Source organism: Elephas maximus, chromosome 13 (genome assembly GCF_024166365.1).
Source record: "Elephas maximus indicus isolate mEleMax1 chromosome 13, mEleMax1 primary haplotype, whole genome shotgun sequence".
In the NCBI taxonomy this organism is placed as follows: domain Eukaryota; kingdom Metazoa; phylum Chordata; class Mammalia; order Proboscidea; family Elephantidae; genus Elephas; species Elephas maximus.
In genome coordinates this window covers 92,639,020-92,658,691 of record NC_064831.1, presented here as the reverse complement: position 1 = coordinate 92,658,691, position 19,672 = coordinate 92,639,020, and the positions used below count along the sequence as shown (strand labels likewise).

The 19,672-nt window shown below is 49.5% G+C and overlaps 1 protein-coding gene across 1 annotated transcript in view; it reads right to left on the bottom strand.

Moving 5' to 3' along the window:
- Positions 1–15,349, bottom strand: part of ALDH1A3 (aldehyde dehydrogenase 1 family member A3) — a 42,296-nt gene extending 26,947 nt beyond the window's left edge. Inside the window, exons 1-5 of the mRNA XM_049905943.1 lie at positions 15,077–15,349; positions 9,710–9,814; positions 6,369–6,509; positions 1,476–1,605; positions 1,117–1,178 (exon numbers count right to left, since the gene is read on the bottom strand). Coding sequence (XP_049761900.1) covers positions 1,117–1,178; positions 1,476–1,605; positions 6,369–6,509; positions 9,710–9,814; positions 15,077–15,175 — 537 coding nt within the window. The 5' untranslated portion in view covers positions 15,176–15,349. The remainder of the gene's footprint in view (positions 1–1,116; positions 1,179–1,475; positions 1,606–6,368; positions 6,510–9,709; positions 9,815–15,076) is intronic.
- Positions 15,350–19,672: the final 4,323 nt, after the last annotated feature.

Here is a 19,672-nt window from a genome sequence, read left to right as displayed (position 1 = left end):
CCTCACCCACCTGACAGATAGGAGACCCTCTGGACTGTTGGTGAGTACTTTCAGCCCTACACTTTCTTGAGCCCCAGACCCAAACGTGCAAATGTCCATTGAGTCTCTCTTATGGATTGAATTACGTTCCCCAAAAGATACATTGATGTCCTAACCCCTGTACTGGTGAATGTGACCTTATTTGGAAATACGGCTTCTCTTTTGTGAGCAGTTAAGTAATAAGGTCATACCAAAGCAGGGTGGGTCCTGCTCCCTTCTGAGTGGTGGCTTATAAAAGGGGAGAACAGACACAGGGACACAGTCACACGGAGGGAAACAGATGCCAGGTGAAGGTACATTTGAAAGCCATGAATGCCAAGAAACGCCTGGGCTCCCTAGGGCTACCAGAAGCTGGAAGAGACAAGGCAGGACCTTCTCGAGCTCTTCTCCAGCCCACTCTTCATGTGTCTGGCTCACCATCCCCTGCCCCAAACACATGGCAGCATCTCGGCCTTCCCCAGGCACCTGCACAGCTCCCCTGCCAAGTGGGCAAAGTCCCAGCCCTCGGCAGCCCAAGCCACACCCTCTGCCACAGGTGCTCCCCTCTTTTTTGTTTATCCCCACTAAGCTCTGGCCCTGCCCCTTTTCCTGCCATGCCTTCCCAGTCACCCAGGCACTTCTGCTCCTTCCCCATCCATTCCTGCTGCTTGGAAAACCCTTTCTCCTGCAGAATACGCCTTTCTTACCCTTCAAGACCCAGTTAAGAGACCATCTCCCTAGGGGCACTGGCCTTTCTGACCCATCCAGCTGGACTCAGACATGGGCCTTATTCCCAGGGGTCTGTGTGCTCCATTAAATGATATCAGGAATTATTTCATGGTTTCCCACTAAGGCTTGGGGTCCCCTTGTCTTCCTCAATTCCAATTCATTGCAACTCCTGAACTGGCCCCTTGAGAGTAGGGATGGGGGATGGGGTCTAAGTCAGCTCCATATCCCTCAAGCCCCAAGCTCTATGCCACTGAGAATGTACTCAATTAATGCTGGCCGCAATTGAATCACAGTAGAAATTGGTTCCAAAGTTCCCGGGGGAGGGGCATGGGATCTATTTAGAATGTTTCAAAAAGCTGCCATACTCACGGGAGTGATGGCCCCGCACACGCCTACGGGTTCATGCCTGGTGAAGCACACCACGTTGTCATCTGGAAGAGAGGTGAATAGGGAGAAGGGCACACTCACATCAACCTAGGTTACGAACCCTAAGTATGTAGTAAAAAGACAAGAAAGGAACCAAGAGGCCCACAAGGGTGTCAACTCCACGTCTTGCCCCTGACACCAAGAAGTGATTTTAACTCAAATTCAAAAGTAAAACTTATTAGAAAGAAGAAGAACCAGCCCAGCGTCATGTCCTTTTGGGGTTGGGGAGGGTGCCCTGGGGTGAGGGGAAGGCAGAGCCCCAGAAGAGCCACCCATTGAGGCCGTGTCCTGCTGTGGCTTACCTGTGGGGATGGTCCTGCCCTGTATCTTGTCCGCCCACCCTGCAAAGTACCGGAGGGTTTTTATGCAGCCCTCCAGGTCGATGAAAAAGGCGTGAAGGAATGGTTTCCCTGTGTCCATGGTTTCTAGGGTCTGCAATAATAAGAGGACAAACCACCCTCTCAGACACCACTTTCTTTTCTTTTTAACTGTCGGCTTGTAAAAGGTGCGGTGGGGAGGGGCAGAGAACTTAGTCCTTGGATATCGCTCTGTCAAAAAGTAAGACACTAAACTTAGAAGTGAGGATGGCAAGACTTCGGCTCGCTTACTTTGGTTATGTCAGCAGGAAAGACCGATCCATAAAAGGACATCATTGTTGGTAAAGTACAGGGTCAGCAAAAAAGAGGGAAACCCTCCATGAGATGGATTGTCACAATGGCCATAACACAGAGCCCAGCGATGTTTCATTCTGTCACACGTAAGGTTGCCGTGACTCATAGTCTACTCCGCAGCAGCTAATGACGACAAAACTTAAATGAGATCCGTCCCAGGTTGGCAAGGACCGCTTGTACCTCAAAACACCCGGAGCTGGGCAGGGGCAGGGTGGGGGTTCTGGTTACACGTGCCTCTGGGGACCGCTCGGATGTGGGCTGATTTGAAGTCTCACAGGAAGGAGTACACTTCAGCGTTTGATCTTCCGTGGTTGGGAGGAGAATTGGCTCAGCGAGGTGCCCTGGCCCTGGAGGCTCACGTACTCCCGGGAAGACTCAGCGGTGAGCTGGCTGTGACGTGGCCACACCGGGGCCAGCTTCTCAGGACCATCATCTCTCTCATGAAAGAGCCCAGGAAGGCTGGGTCTCTTCCTTCTCTGCCAGGCTGGCCGTGGAGAGAGTGACAGAGCCCCCAGGGGCTGCATCACAGCACAGAGATGTGTTCTTCCCCATCTGCGCTGCAAAGGCTGGATGCAGTGTGGGAACTGAGCTGAGATTCCCTGATGGTGAGTGAGGGAGGTGACTACCCAGGGCAGGGACTGGATAATGGTGGTCAATAGCAGGGTTCTTTTCCACATCCAGCCTGGGTCTAAGAGGGTCCCTTTGTCTTCAGACAAGCAGCCCCAGTGTGCCCAGCACTGAACCTGCCAGTCACCCTTGCAGCAGGAAGTGGCCGCCCTGACACATAGCCCAGGGCTGGATTCTTGTAGCAGCATCAATGGACTGGGAGGATGGTCTACAAAGGAGAAAGGCCACTGTGCGGGCAAGGCTTTAATTCACAGTGCACTGGGACCCTTCTCAGCTCACGCTTGCCCGTGCTCCCTGCTGAGTGTGACACCACGATTCCCCTTTAGAGTGGGGAAACCGAGGCTAACAGAGCCCAGTGACCTGTTCAAGGTCACCCTTGAACTTCCAGCTTTCAACTTCCAGCTAGCACAGTACTTCCTGTGGGCTGCTGTCACCCCACGCTTGCAACTGGACATGCTCCAGGACAGCAACGCTGGGTGCTGGGGTTCTCTGCTTGATCTTTTCTTCAGGTCTTAGACGAGTGTTCTCTAAACACGAGGCAACAACTTTCTATGGACCTTAGCTAAGTGGTATTGGGCAGCTCCCTGAGTCTCCCCTGGAGGGCTGCATAAAAAAAAAAAAAATCTCCCCCCTGCCTCAGTCTCCTCGTCTGTAAAATGGGGATAATAATAGTACCTACCTCAGGAGTCCAAATGGTGCAAATGATTAACACACTCGGCTGTTAACCGAAAGGTTAGAGGTTCGGGCCCACCCAGAGATGTCCCAGAGGACAAGCTTGGCAATCTACTGCAGGAAAACCAGCCATTGAAACCCTTACGGGAAACGGCTCTACTCTGACACACACAGGGCCACCATGAGTCAAAGCCAACTCAACGGCAACTGGTCGCCTCACAGAGTTACGCGAGGGTTGAATGAGTCCGTGCCCTCGAAGCACTGACCACAGTGCCTGCCCGCAGGAAGTGCCAGGTGAGTGTTAACAATAAGACAGTAATAGCTACGCCGCATATTACATCTTCCCTTTAGGCAGCAGACAGGTGCTTGGCAGTCCTCATCTGGGGACACCAAGGAACAGGGCCGTGAGTTGCTAAAGGTGACAGGCTGATATGGATCTGTGACACATCCCACCCCCCAGAAGACACCACTTGGGGGCTGGGTCAGGCCAATCTGACACCCAATACACTGTACTTTGGGGTCCTATTGATTCACATTCCAAGTTTGAACTTTGTTTTCTCAGGGGAAATAGCTAACAATTGCAAATAAGCCAATATGGTCTCCAAGACTAGGCCACTCCAGGCAGTACCTGTGTATCTGTGGCACCCTCAGCTGCTCTCTGCCCTTTTCTGGGTGGGACAAGGGCGAGCAGGGCAGAGGGCTGGGGCGCAGCGCTGTGGGTGAGTGCCGGGTGTGCAGCTGACTGCTGCCTCCAGGCCCGACACGCCACCTCTCACCGGGTAAGCGAGGTTCTCTGGGCCTCAGTGTCCTGATCTGTGAAGTGGGATATTAAATACTACAGGTTAGGTGCCTACTACAGGCCGGGCGCATGTAAGCAATGGCTATTTTTTTATTATTAACTCAGGCGTATTTGCTTCTTGGAGTGACAGCATGAATTTGCCAGGTTGGACTTATGGAATCTGTCTAAGCAAAACTCAGGTCACAGTACGTTTAGAAAGGAAGTCTTTTAAAAAAAATAACAAAACTGCAGGAGTACATGGGGCTGAACCTGAGAAACCAGGTGTTAGCTACTGTTTGGAGCAGCCACCTCTGAAAACGTGACTGTGGCTCAACCATAATAAGTAAACCACAGCCACTCCTACTTTACTTCCTTCAACATTTTAAGAAAAAAAAAAAAAAATGTACTTGCGGATAAATGCGTACATCACAGCCCTCAAATGCTAAAGAATGAAGGAAAAGTGTGTGGAAACCTGCCCACTACATGGCCATGGCGTAAAAAAAATGGGGGGCTCAGAATGGGGCTCACATCAGAGAGTAAACAGTGAAGCCTCCTCTTTGGGAGCCCCAAACGATAGCCTAAGAGCTCAAATGTAGGACCAGGGGGCCCCAGCAAGGGAGAGAGGTCCGGGGCTGCCGATCCCCCACATCTGTTCCCAAGCACTCATACAGATACAAATACCCAACTCTGTGGAAACCATGGCCCAGCATGAGAACATGACCAAAGAGGCACTTTCCGGTATGAAAATGCAGGAAACCATATCAAGGTGGGGAGTGAGGCACCTTGCCCTGTGATGTGGTCAAGGGCTTTCAAAACCATATTTGCCAGCCTTCTCTTGTCCCTTTCATGTCATGGCAGAGAGCTGGGTCTGATTTCTTGTGCGCACGAGGTCCAGGTGGCGGATAGAGGTGCTAGGGCGAGTCCAGCGGTCCTCACACAGTGGCGGGAAGGTGGCTTTTCGTGCACGGTTTCCTAAGATGATACCGACCCTTGAGGACAGGGTGGGAGGGTGCCCAGGGCACATCCTCTCCCATTTGGTATTAGTCCACACGGACATTGCAGATGAATGAGCTCATGCCGGGTGAAAACAGAAATGTTTTTGAAAAAGCCAGTCTGGCAGCTTGAGAGTTGAGGCTGGCTTTCGTGCCAGGAAGAAGCCAGAGGCTCTGTGGAGACAGCATTTACTCTGGGTGGGTGCTACCCTCACCCTGATGTGGGCAAGCATTCCACGCAAGATTGGCAAAGGCAGGAGGAAGGAGCACTTGGGCTTCTGTGCGAATGCACCCTTAGAGAAAGGCACCTGAGAGCAGAACATGAGCGCTCCTCAAGATGAGGTCAGACCGCCACCCTTGGCCCCTAAGAAATAAATTCCGGAACAAAAGCAATTTTAGATTCCTTGCTCTCCACGTTCTTTCACAGGATGGTCACAATATTGCCTGTTCTCACATCAGATCAAGAAAGGACAGAACCAGGTTTCCAAATCCAAGGCTGAAAAGATTTCCTCTCTGAACTTGGCCTCAAAAAAAAAAAGGTTGGGAGTAATTTTAAGGAGGAGCGATTCCAGGCCTGGATGAGCAGGTTGCAAAGGCCCTCAAGGCACCTCTGGTCACCCACCTCAAGACCCAAGGAAGGTCTGAGATCCCATTAAAGAACACGTTTACGACTTATGAAAGCCTTGCCAGCCCATTGTGTGGAAGCCACCCGACCTCGTGGGATGGGCTGAAGTCATCTCCCTATTTTACAGCTGAGGAACTAAGGTGCCTAGAAATTACTAGCCAGGAGGGCATGTAGCTGGAGTTAGAACCTAGGATAGCATTTTAGGTTTATTATTTTATTAATAATAGCTATCATCTATTTCGTGCTTACTAAATCTCCCAAGGGTTTTAAATGTATTATTCTCGCAACACTTAAACACCTTTATTAGTGACACTTTACATAGAAAGGTTAAGCAACTTGTCCAAAGTCGCAGAGTAAGTAAGTGGCAGAGCTGGGATGTGAACCTAGATCTTTCACATTTTGAGGGTTCCTGTAACCAGGTTATCCTGCTCTTACTACCATGCCGCACACACTTACCAGTGCCCAGGTCAGGGGTGATACCGGGGATTGTTCTAGCTGATGCTGGACAATTTTTCTGTTAAGTGGTGGTATTTATTTTAACGAGTATTGGGAAAAAACAAGTAGCACATTAAACCTGTGATTTCATGAATCCTGTCACTTCTGGTGAGGTGAAATCTAAGTTTAAAAGGGAGTTAGCGTAAAGACAAACGTTAAGTACAGAAATGCACAGGTAGTACCAAGATATGGCCAGAGAGCTACAGTCTAAGAACCGAACAGACCCACCGCCACGTAAAGCCAGTGCCCTCCACCGAGTTCCCTCCCCCGCCCTCGGCCAAGGCCTGCCCCGGTGGGGTGAGGTGGGGTGAGTGGGGTGGGCGCGGCGCACTCACGGCCAGAACAGTGCGGTCCCTCTCCATGAGGTCTGCCAGCTGGTGCAGCAGCTGGCCCCGGCTCAGGGCATCCATCCGGCGCCATGGTGAGCCCCGCTGGAAGGCGGCTTGGGCGGCCTCCACCGCCTTGTCCACGTCGGGCTGCGGGGCCAGAATAACAGACAGCGGGTGTCACCTTCTAATGTAACCATGGCTTGGAAAGTCTGTGCGGTCAGTCACAGAGGACAGCAGCGCCTGTGCCTCTGCTGGGAGGTACCCAATAAGGGGGGAAGGCAGGTGGGTGGAGAGCCGCTGCCACTTGTTAAATTCTACAGTGACCTAGAAGTAACTTTTTTCTGATTAGAAAAGCATTTAAAAATATTGTAAAATACCTTTATTATAATATAAAATATAATTTAGTATAATATATGTAATATACAAAAATATATATCATAATTTACAAAATTATACATAACGTAATATAATATGTATGTTGTTTTCTGTGCCGTGGATTCGATTCTGACTCATAGTGACCTATAGGACAGAGTAGAACTGCCCTATAGGGTTTCCTAGGCTGTAATCTTTACAGGGGAGCCCTGGTGGAGAAGTGGCTAAGCATTCAGCTGCTAACCAAAAGGTAGGCAGTTTGAATCCACCAGCTCCTCCTTGGAAACCCTGGGGGACATTACTACCCTGTCCTGTAGGGTCACTATGAGTCGGAATGGACTCAAAGGCAATGGGTTTGGTTTTTTAAAAATCTTTACAGGAGCAGATAGCCAGGTCTTTTCTCCTTCTGGGCCACCGGTGGGTTCCAGCCACTGACCTTTCTATTAGCAGCCAAACTAGCACTTTAACCATTGCTCCATCAGGGCTCCCTATGATATGTATATTATATTTTTATACATAATATGTGTTTCTTATAAATATGTTATTTTTACATATCGTATATTATTAAAAAATAAATATTTTAATTTTTTAATAATTATATATTGTATTATATCAAACAGGTAGTCCTGACTTACGCTGTATTCAAGTTACAACGAATGGCACTTATGACCACTTACAACTGTCCATCTTTCTTGTTGTTGTTTTTCTACATCGTATCACTTGTTATATATGCTACGTACAATATGCAGCATGTAATTTGCTGACGCCATCATATCCGTAAGTTTATATGTAATGTTTCCAACCCCCAAAGACAAATAAAGATCAGATTTATAAAGATACTGATAATAAAAGACAATAATAATGAAAACTTAAAAAAAATGAGGATAAGACTTAATATCAGAATTGACTTATGACGGAATAGTGGGAAGGGAGCCTGGTTGTTAGTCAGGGGCTACCTGTATTATATTATACTATAATGCTATAAAATATCTATAAAAATCTTCTAAAATCTCTTAAGTATTTTTCTGGATGACCCAAGTAGGAAAAGATTTCCACTCACTAGAAGACTTGAACACACACAATCCCTAATCCCACAGTTCACAAAATAGGTGGGAAATATCTGTCTTTACATTTTATACCTGCTGAAAACTGTGTTCCAACAGGGGGAACAGGGGAGTAAGTCCTTCTCTGGACCTGAGAGCTGGCCGGGTTGGAAAAGTTGGCAGACAGGTAAGTACAGCTGCTATTGTTTAGCCCTTTTCCCCTCAGCCTCCCCCCAAGTTATACACCATTTTATAGACAGGGGTCTTTTCTGCACTAATAGAATTACAGTAGAGTCTCCTTAAAAAGAAAGAAGTGAGAGCTATTTAGAGTAATGTCACTCATCTTATTTTTATTTTTATTTATGGGCCATCATGAATATTAGCTCATCTTCCAGGCCCCTCTGGATCTCCAGCAGGAGCAGACATTGCATACAGTCAGGAGTGGCTCCCCCAAGACCCTACTCCAATCTTTCTTTTCCTTTTAATGATAACAATTATAGTGTTGCTGTGAGTCGGAATCAACTCAATGGCAATGGGTTTATTTATTTTATTATTGGAGACTTGGAGCCCTGATGGTGCAGTGGTTAATAGCTTGGCTGCTAACCAAAAGGTTGGCAGTTCGAATCCACCAGCCGCTCCTTGGAAACCCTGTGGGGCAGTCCTACTCTGTCCTACAGGGTTGCTATGAATCGGAATCAACTCGATGATGGCAATGTTTTTTTTTTTTTTTTAATTACAGACTTTTCAGGACTTAGTAATTTACAAATAATAATTACTAAAAATAAAAAGTTTCCAATGCATCTATCCCCACCCTACCCCAGAGCTCCTCTAAAGCTTGCTTGGGGGAGAGCAGAAGCTTTGGCAAAGGAGATATTGGGACCTTGAATTCCTCGTCAGGGCTCTGGCCTGGAGGCCAGCTTTGCCAGGACCCCTCCAGCTGCAGCTGCAGAGGAGGGGGTGGCCTCTCTGTGTGTGCTCTAGGGGGTGTCACCTAGACCAAGGGAGAACAGGCGGCTGGGGCCAGGGCCTCATTCTCCTCTCCAGCACCTGTGCAGCCCCATCCCTGGAATCTCTAGCTTGGAATCCCACTCAGCACCATGCCACCTCCCCCTGCCCGCATGCCCTGATGTCTCTGTAAACAGAGCTTAGAATGAGGCGCTGCACATAGGTCCCTACACACGGAACCCGTGTGTTGCACACCTCTGATAAAAGTACCGCTGGTGGAATAAAATTCAAGCCCACACTCTGTATTTGACAGTCACCCTATCTAAGTTCAACATGAACAGTACACTTGCTATGAATGTCAAAGGAGCACTCTAGCGGCTGAGTGTCCTTCTCTGAAACAATTCTTATATGCAAATGTACTTTGACCTTGAAATTTATAAAGAGCACACCCACAAGTTTCTTAATTTCTACATTATAGTATATGCCCTGCCCTACGAAATAGGATTACTTTACATGATCATGTAAGTTTCAGGTAGAAAAGAGATCTGTCAGTTATGTGATGTTATCACCTCCCGTCACCTGGTCAATGAGTCTTTTTTTTTTTTCCTTCAAGCCTATTTTTTAATTATCTCCTGCTAGAATGCTACAGTTTTGTGAAACACGTTAGCCGGAAATGCGTTCTGGAAAGATTCTTTAATGCCTCCAGGTTCAAATAATTGATAAAAACCTTTCCTTGAGCCATGTGATGAGGGTAGCTGAGGTCATCCTCATAGATGGAGAAACATCTATCAGAGGAGAGGGGCTGGGGTTTGCAGCAGGCGTCGTAATTGATCCCATTCTGGGCCATGTGTCTGCTGAGTGGAGCTAGCCCCGGCCCCAGGCTGAGTGTGGGCCAATTCTGTCTGATAGCTGAGCCAAACCCTTTCCTCATCCTTTACTGGTCTGTAATTGAATTACTTAGAAAAATAAAAAATAAAAAGCACCCACCTTATCTCCTTCTTCCACTTCACATATTTTCTCTACAGTTGAAGGGTTATATGTGGCAAACTTTTTTCCACTCTTGGATTCGTGCCATTCGTTGTTGATAAATATCTAACCAGGAAAGAAGGTTGCAATGCATTAGGTTTAAATCAAAATCATATTATTTTAACATGTGAAGAACCTTAGGTAACGTCTTGTCTGACCCTTCCCCACTTCCTGCCTGCCTGCCCCCCTGTGCTCAGAGTTCTGTGGCTAAGCAGGAGTGGACTTAGAATTTGAATCCACGTCTCCCAGCTTGTAATACATCTTTGGAGAATTAGCTTTTGTCATAATAAAACTAATATCATTTTTTTTCTAAAATGGTCAAAAAAAATTTTTTTTAGCAATACCATGGATTTGCAGAGGAATAGTTTAATTTATTAAAGGTTGTAAATTGAATTCCACATCCTCATAGAGTTTGCAGGAAGATTAAATGGGTTCATACATATATAAAGCGCCAAACAATCTGCCTGCCCCCGAGGCACCAAAGCGTTCCCTTTCTCCCCTTTCCTGTCGCCACCCGTGAGGAGATCACCAGGAACCCACTTTTCACAGGGATCTTAGCAGAACCCATTTGTCTTCGTTAATGCACATCAGAACCCTCTCCCCGCTTTTTACAATGTCTACGTTTACATTGAGCATAATTAAGCAAGGTGGACTTTGGTTTTGAAAGACAAAGATAAAAACGTGGGTTACAAAATTTTCGGGTTATATTAAGAGATGTAAAAAACAACCTTTTATACCATTTACATCCAGACCCAAGAATTAACCAGAACACAGAACACAGCCGAGAAAGAGAACATTAAAAAAAAAAAAAAAGAATTCACAAAGTCCATGCACTGATCTGTATGAACTAGTCACCTCATTGACTTGAAATTCTAACAGCTTTGAAAGGATCACATCAATAGAGAGAAGGGCTTCTGGAAAAGAAGTAGGAAGAGAGGTGACCGATCCCATATAAAACACATTCTGATGGTGTGGTGGTCCCAGCTGTCCAGGGAGAGGACACAGCCCTTCTGTAACACCTTGTCCTCAAAGCCCACTCAGGGTGAGAAAGGCACCAGTTACGGAAACGTGTGAGATGCTTCAGAAGCACTTCCGTCACCCTGAGCTGCTCTTCAAGCCTTGAGTTCAAACTACCTGGTAAAGTCAGTTTATCCCAAACTCAGTAACAGTTTAACCCAAAGACTAACGATTCTCACCCCTGAGTATTGCATTAAAAAAAAAAAAATATATATATATATATATATATAGCTGTTGACTCTTTGGTCATGTAAATGACCGAAGGGTCAACCGCTATTTTAAAGCATAGATTGCACAGTTGGGGGGGGGGGCAGGGAGATGAAGTAAATATTAGCAAAACAACTAGAACGGAAACAATGAGAAGGTTGACGCAATGTGAAGAATGTAACCAATGTCAATGATCATTATGTCTAGAAGCCATGGAACAAGAGCAGATTTTCCTGTGTACACTTTCACCAAAAATAAAATTAAATAAACAGAACAAGCGGCAGCATTTCCATCAAATGAAATACCGGCAGTAATTTGTAAGTATGGAACTATCTCATCAGAGCCCATTTCCATATCCCTTGCTCCTCTTCAGATTCTTTAAATTGTGTCACTACCAGGGCTAATTTAGATTATTGTGAAATGTATTCATTTGGAACACTCGACTGCCAGCAATGACAGATGAGAGAGGGGACTGTTTCGTCAGATGTGTGGGTTGGTTATGTTCCCTGGAGCAGGCTTTCCGGCATGGATTCCGAAGCACACCAGGAAGGAAGCCTCAGCTGGAAGCTACTGGTGAGCCCCGTTTTGCTAGCTCTCAGTGGAAAGCCAGGAGATCCATGTCCATTGGGTACAATATAGAAGACAGGCTCTGGGTGGCCAGGTGGGCAAGATCACCCTCTCCCAGTGTGGGATCCAGAGCTGAGAGCACCCCTGACCAAGTGGGATGTGCCCACCCGACTCCTCAAAGCTCAGCACCTATAACATGAGGCCAGGCCCCCAGGGAAGCACGTGAGGGAGAGGCCAGGCTACAATTACAGGTTTATTCTTCCAGCTGAAACCAAATCCAAGAGTTCACTTTTGCCGTCCAGCAAGTAATCACTCAGTAACAGCAAGAAATTAGTAAGTGGAGAAGAGGAATTCAGTTAGCATGGGGAGGGAAGTGCAGCAGGCAAAAGGAAGATGAAATTTCGTGGGTTAGATAATAGACCGTCAGTGAAAATTGCTGATTCTAGGTTCTTCTTGGTATCAGTTCCAGGAGGCAAGGAAAATGAGAAGGCGGCGCGGAAGAGAATATAAATAAGGGGGATAGAAACAGAGTGCAATGATCAGATGTCTGTTATACTTCATCTCCAAGCATGTGCCTCCAAAAAACCCATTATTTGGTTGTTCATGACATTGATTCATAAGTCCTCTCCAACCAGCAACTTTAAAGAGAAATTCAGACTGCTTGATTCTCACCCTATTTTCCTATTACGATATTTCCAATTTAGCAAAAAAAAATTTTTTTTCTTTATACTATACTAAAAAGGAATCCCATAAGTGGTTTTTGCTGTTGACTTTCTCTCCAATAACACAACACAAAAACACATATTAGGAGGGCATCAGTGACAGTGGTCTGTCAATTATGTTTTATTTGTTGAACCCTGAGTTAGTATAAAGGGTCGGGAGAAGGTCTGTCCTCCTTGACTTGTGAGTTTGTATGAAACAAGCCTTCCAGAGGTATAATAATGTAGAGGGAGTTTGCATTTTACAGAAGGAGCAGAGCGACATGGAGCCAGGTCGGGTTGGAACACCACAGCTATTGTGAGGTGGCAGCTGCCTGAGTGGAGATGAAGATGATGATGGCAGCCACACGTAAACTCTGCGGCCGCCATTTTTAGTAACTTCCATCCAACTCTCAGGCTGCTCAGCTAAACTCAAAAGCAAGCATGCTTTCAGGGTATTTATATAGGAGCTTTCAAAAAAGGAGATTTAGGTAATTTTATTTTTCATAAGAAAGAAAATAAAGCAGGTGTTTTAATGAACCAGAAAACCTTAAAGAGAATCTATGCTACTAGAAGAAATTTTATAGGGAAAGGAAGAGGCCCCATAAAGCAAAAAAGGTTGCTACCTCTGAAACCCCTACTCATGAGAACCACACAGCATGACCCTACAGAGTCCCAAGTGAAAATGCAAGGACCAGTTAAGGGGCTCTGACAAAGCCTTCCTTCTGGAAGCTGGGCCACCCTGGAAAGTGGCACTGCCGAGGCTGGGCTGGATGGACCATCTGCGGTGCGTCCTCCACCAGCAAGAAGCACCATGAGTCAGTTTTGAAAAATAAGACTCATACACTCCACCCCTCCCTGCTGCCTGCCCCAGGACTCCACTCTGCAATCCTGTTTCTCCCACTTTTTCTCTGGGCCTCTGGCTTCCCTCTGTGGGCGGAGGCTCCCTAAGCACTGTGAGGCTGCCCATCCCACAACCTGCTATGCTGAGGCCTATGCCGAGGTGGGCCAGGAGCAAGGCAGTGGCCCACACCCCAGGTGAGGAGGGCCTTCTCACCTCCGGCAGCCCCCTAAGGATCCTGGTTTACCAGCCCCTTCCACCTCACTGCCTTTCCTCAGCTTTAATCACACACACATCTTTTTTTTTTTTTTGCTCAACTAGCAAAGTGGGGGATGCATGAAGCTGGCAGACACTCATTGCTCTGCGAGCCTTCCGAGATCCTCCTTCATAAGGGCTGCACTTGGACTTCTCAGTGGTCTTAAAGAAGACAGAAACAATTTCATACCAGAGCTGATCACCTTGCCAAGACCAAGAAGCTGAAGAGTAAACGGACAATAACGTATTAACTCTCTGGTTTCTATACAGTTCTTTTTAATTCTGAGGGGTTGGGGCAGGAGAGACACCCAGCACCAACAGTGTTCCCTACTAACGTTCCCACCATTACGGTCTAAAAAATTAAGGTGATATTCTCAAGGCTGCCAGAATTCGTGTTGGAATTTTTGCTCTAAAGAAACTACATTAAAAATAATCTCCAGAGTTTGCTGTAATGTGTCTCGGTCAATTACAGAGGCCGCTGAAAACACTTAATTGAAATGTCATGTGATCAGTGGCAAGGCCGACTTTGGGAATTAAGTGCCAAGTAATCAAAATCTGAAGGCCACACGTAATGGCGCGACGTTTTCGCCGCTTGATTAAAACTATTTGAGAGACATAATTGCTATTTTTGAAAGTAAAGTTGACGCGAGAATTTTCTAAGTGCTGTCAGCGGGAATTGGGGGGCATGGATAAGATGCAAAACCTCAAGAAGAGCCTAGGTTGGGAAAAGTGAGTCCGAAAGCAGTTCTCAGCCTGCGCCCTGGTCAGTGCCCTCATCCCCAGCCGGGGCCGAGCAGCGCGCACCGGAACTGCCTCGGGTGTCGCTCGGGCCGCGGGGCTCTCTGTGCAGCTCACCCACCGCCCCGAGCCGGGGCTCACCACCTTCCTTTTTGCCCCGGCAGGTGATGTCACTGCTCTGTGGCCGCTTCAACCTCCCAGCCCACAGCGCAGAGAAACTGAGAGCCGCAGGGCCCCGAGGCGCGATAGGCCCGGGCGCTCCGACCTTTCCAGCCGCTGGGATCGCGCTCCTCGTCCGTAAACATCAGGACCTCAGCGGCTAGGGGCAGTTTCACTACGCAAGCACCTTCCCACTTCCCCTAGTTTTCCTGGTAACCTGGGTCCAAGCTAAACAGAAAGTGCCCGACGTTTCCCCGTCGCTCCAGACGACATGCCCCTGAAGTATCCCAGTTGCAGCTCCGGATGTGGTCAGTCCTCTCAGAGCTGCTCTTCTCTGACTCTCCCGAAGCCCGACCGGTTCAGCCTAGGAAACCACCCCCGGGGGCCTGCGGGGGACCACCGCGCCCTGGACACCCGCCGGCAGCGCACCTCCGCTCGCGTTCCATGCGGCGCTCTAGGGGAACCTCCGGGCCGCGCCACCTCCGCCCGCCGCGAGGCTTGGAGGGCCGCCCGCCAGCCCGCCTGCGGCGCAGACCGCGGAGCCCACCCCCGGACCGCTGTAGGCGCGCGGGGCGCGGGTTTCCTCCCGTGATGCCCGGCGTGGGCGCGGCTTCGCGGGGACCCGGCGAAGGGCTCGGCACCGGTCTTGCAGCGCCCGAAGGAGGCCGCCGAGGGACCGCCTCCAGCAGCCCGGGCGGCCTCGGGGGCCGAGCGCGTAGCTCCGGCCTGCTAGCCCCCCGGCCCTGCCTGCCCCGTCTCCCCGGGAGCGCATGACCCTCTCTTCCAGGGCCAGGCTGCCCAGCGCGGGGCCGGGCGGCCGTCGGGTGGGAGGGGCGCCCGCCTCACCTTGGTGAATTTGACCTCCAGGTTGCGGATGGGGCGCGGTAGGGCAGACGGTTTTCTGTCGGGCTGCCCGTTCTCCACGGCCCCGTTGGTGGTGGCCATGGCTGCTCACGCTCCCGCCGAGGCGCCCGAGTCTGTGGCGCGCCGGTTCCGTTCCGGGCACTGCGCAGCCTGCTCTCGGGGTGACAGCTCCACTCGGCTTTATGAAGCGCCCCACGCCTCCCACCCGAGGGGGCGTCTAATTGGCTGCAGGACAGTGAGGAAGGGAAGGAGGGCGGGCGGGCGGGAGGGAGGAGAGGGGGCCCGCCCGCCCTCACTCCACCCCGCCCGCGGCCCCTGCGAGAGCCAGGCCACCCCCCGCCCCGGCCCGGGTGCCGGCTGAGGTGCCGCGCGCTCCCCTACCCGGAGACTGCCCTAGGACTAGCTCCCCGAAGCGCCGCCCGGGCCCTGGAAGTCCCAGGGCTCCGCCTGCAGCCGGGGCAGGGAGATGGGGTGCGCAGTCAGGCAGGTTCATCCGCGGCACCTGCCGCCCCCTCCCCGCCGCCACTCCGCGCAGCCTCCCACCTTTGCGCACTCGCCTGGGGGCTGAGGCTCCCGGCCGGAGGCCTCACGTCGCTGCTCCACGTGCCTTGGCCCACAGTCCGGCCGCCAGGTCCTGGCTCTGAGGACAGACTGCCGCCGCGGCACACCTGGTCCGAGCCCGGGACCGCCGGCAGACGCGCCCTGGTCCTGCCTGGCTGGCCCGGAATTGCCCTTCAGCCCTGAAACTTAACCCGCCAAGGGCAGAAAGGCAACGGTAAAGCGTTCCGTCCTTTCTCCATCGTGCTATTGAGCTGCCCATCCATCGCAGCTGCACACCGCCCTCCAGCCCAGGCCCCCTGGAATACAATTATTTTGATTTTTAAAATGCATAAATTACGCCTCTATTAAAAATGAATAAAAAGAAAGTACAGGAGATCTTTGTAGCTAATTTTTTTAAGAGTTGAAACACTTGCCGCATGAATCTCTCATGACTTCCCAGGAAAGCAAGAGGCACGACTAACTCCTTCCATTTTGCCATTTGGGAAACAGAAGCTCCACCAAGCCCAGGGATTTGCCCCAGGTTCCATCGGAAACAGGGGAGTCGGCTCCTAGGCAGGGCATTAGTCAGGTCGCTGGGACAGTGAGTGGGGCATGAACTCTGACAAAAAAACAAAAAGGAAAACAAAAAAAAACCAAAACCCACTGCCCTCGAGTCGATTCCTACTCATAGCGACCCTATAGGACAGAGTAGAACTGCCCCATAGAGTTTCCAAGGAGCGCCTGGCAGATTCAAACAAGGGACCTCTTGGTTAGCTGCCATAGCACTTAACCCCTGTGCCACCAGGGTTTCCTCGCTGAAAAAAGCAGTGGTTTAATTCACAGATGGGATCAACTTCTTTAGCCCCCTTATTGTTGTGTGCGGTGCGGTTGGTTTCGACTCTTAGCCACCCTATAGGACAGAGTAGAACTGCCCCATAGGGTTTCCTGGGCTTTTTTTTAATCTTTAAGGGAGCAGATTGCCAGGTTTTTTCTCCCTCAGAGTGGCTGGTGGGTTCCAACCACCCACCTTTCCGTTAGCAGCAGAGCCCTTTTACCCACTGTGCCACCAGGGCTCCTTTTAGTCCCCTAATGACAGACATCTCTCTCTGACAGACAATGGGGAGGGGGCAATCCTTATTTCCCTGAGGCTCCTTCTGTCTGTTTTGAAGGCCTCAGTGTCCCTCTCTCCTCTCTTCTCCATCACTGCAGTGCTGCAGGGTGTCGTTCTGGGTAAATGGGGCAAGCTTTTGGAAACCCCTCACCAGTCCATCTGCCTTGGGGGAGCCTGTGCCTTTCTGGGTTGGAATGCACAGGGAGGCAGAGGAAAGGGGCAGTGAGGTCCCTGGATCAGTGAGTCCCTCAGCAGTGCCAGGCTCGCTAGCACTAGTGAGCCTGTTCTGATGCTGCCGCTTCCCTCAATGCACCTGCTGGTCCCTGGGCTCTCTGCCCACTTGGGCCTCCTGGAAACATCTGGGCAGATGTATCATCCCAGGGCCCCCGGCCAGATCTGAGACCCGGCACCTGGGTGCCAAGGCCCAGGAGGGCCTGCAGGCTCTGGCAGCAGCTTTGCTACCCGGCACGCGGGTTAGGGACTCAAAGCTGGTGGGCACCCTGAGCACCGTGAGGCTGCAACTAGAGGAACTGTCCAAACCGAACTCCCATCTCCAGAGTTTATCTGGGATCCTGGATAGTTCCACTTATGTCACCAGAGCCAGGACTTGGAACAGGTCGGGTGGGGAGGGGTTGTAGAGGAGCCACGTGTTTTAATTAAATAATTGCTGGGCTAGTGGGGGCAAACAAGGTGCGGGCTTAGAACGCTGCTCCTTTACGGCAAGGGAGTGAAGCTTGTTTGCTCAGAGGTGGACAGGCACCACCTTGCAGGCCAGGAAGTCAGGAGTGGAGACTGTTTCACCCACACCCACAGACACCCTTCATGGCTCTTGGCATCTGGCGTTGGCGGATGTCGCAATGGTGCCAACGGCCTCACCGGCAGCTCCTCCTGTTGACACCCGCGTGATTCTGGGAGCTAGAGATCAGAGCGGGACACTCAATGATGGGCCTTGTCATAGCAGGAGGCTTCTCGAGAGCAGGTCAGCAGACTGGGCCTGGCTCCGGGCTTGTCCAGACCAGCAGGCTACCTCTGTTCCCCTTTTCTTGCTACTCAGCAGGCCTCTGACCTCACTGGGAGGGATGAAGGCAAGATGTTATTGTCCCATTTTACAGATGAGTAAACAGAGGCATGCAGGTTCTTGCCCCAGACATCACTGTCAGTGGAGGAACCAAGGGCAGACAGTAGGGTGTGGGTGGTGCAGGGTGTGGGAGGAGGAATTTCTCTTCCCTTGCTCTGCATCCTTGCTCAGCATCCTGGTTTACCAAGGTGAGCACGTGTCCTGGACCCCACGTCACTGGGCCATCCTAGAGCACAATGAAGGTACCAAGTGCTTGGTGGGGGCAAAATGCAAAACGGTAGCAGCATCCCTCCTGGCTGTGCCACTCATAGGAATCAAACCTGCAGCCTGGGCCTCAGAGATGGCAGCCACTGAGTATCTGAGTGGCCAGGGGTGTGGGCTGTTGCCTGAGCATCCAAGATAACAGAGATTCCAGTCCCTTTTTACTACATCCTTGGCCTAGATTCCAGCTATGTGCCCTGGGGTTGCGCGCTTGATCTCTTTGAGCTTTGGTTTCCTTTTCTGTAAAATATCTTCCCACTTTAGTGTTTGGGAGGCTCAAACAAGATAATGGTGTGAAGCATTGCTTTGCAAACTGTAAAGTGCTGTATAAATGCCATTTCTTCACTGTCCTATTGTTCCTGGAGACTGGCCCCTCTTAGCAGGTATCTCTTTGTGGAAGTCAGTAAGTTTCCCCTGCTTCTTTCCACCTCATGGGAGCTCCCTGGTCAGTAGTTATTCTGTTGATTTTGTTGTGAAAAAATTTTTTATATCATACTCAGGTCTGTGGGCTGCCATCCTCTGTCCTTGGCTTCAGAACATTTTGTTTTATTAAAACTCAGTAAAAATAAGCATGAAACAGCCAGAAATTCAAGCTAGATTCAGAAGAGGATGTGGAATGAGTGGTATCATTGATGATGTCAGATGGATCTTGGCTGAAAGCAGAGAATACTAGAAAGGTGTTTATCTGTGTCTTCTTATTGACTATGCAAAGTCATTAGACTGTGTGGATCATAACAAATTATGGATGACATTACAAGAACGGGAATTCCAGAACACTTAATTCTGCCCATGTGGAACCTGAGCATAGACCAAGAGGCATTCATTCAAACAGAACAAGGGAATACTGTGTGGTTTAAAATCAGAAAAGGTATGCATCACGGTTGTATCCTTTCACCATACTTACTCAATCTGTATGCTGAGCAAATAATCCAAGAAGCTGGACTATATGAAGAAGAAGGTGGCATCAGGATTGGAGGAAGACTCATTAATAACCTTCAGTATGCAGATGACACAGCCTTGCTTGCTGAAAGTGAAGGGGCCTTGAAGCACTACTGATGAAGATCAAAGACTACAGCCTTCACTATGGATTACACCTCCATGTAAAGAAAACAAAAATCCTCACAACTGGACGAAAGAGCAACATCATAATAAATGGAGAAAATGTTGAAGTTGTCAAGATTTCATTTTACTTGGATCCAAAATTAATTCCCATGGAAGCAGCAGTCAAGAAATCAAGTGATGCCTTGCATTGGGCAAACTTGCTACAAAAAGGCCTCTTGAAAGTGTCAAAAAGCAAAGATGTCACCTTGAGGACTAAGATGTGCCTGACCCAAGCCATGGTATTTTCAATCATCTCATATGCATGTGAGAGCTGGGTAATGAAGAGGGACGACTGAAGAATTGATACCTTTGAATTATGGCATTGGTGAAGAATACTGAATATACCGCGGATTGCCAGAAGAACAAACAAATCTTTCTTGAGCAGTACAGTCAGAACGCTCCTAAGAAGAGAGGATGGCGAGACTTCGTCTCATGTACTTTGGACATGTTGTCAGGAGGGATCAGTCCCTGGAGAAGGACATCACGC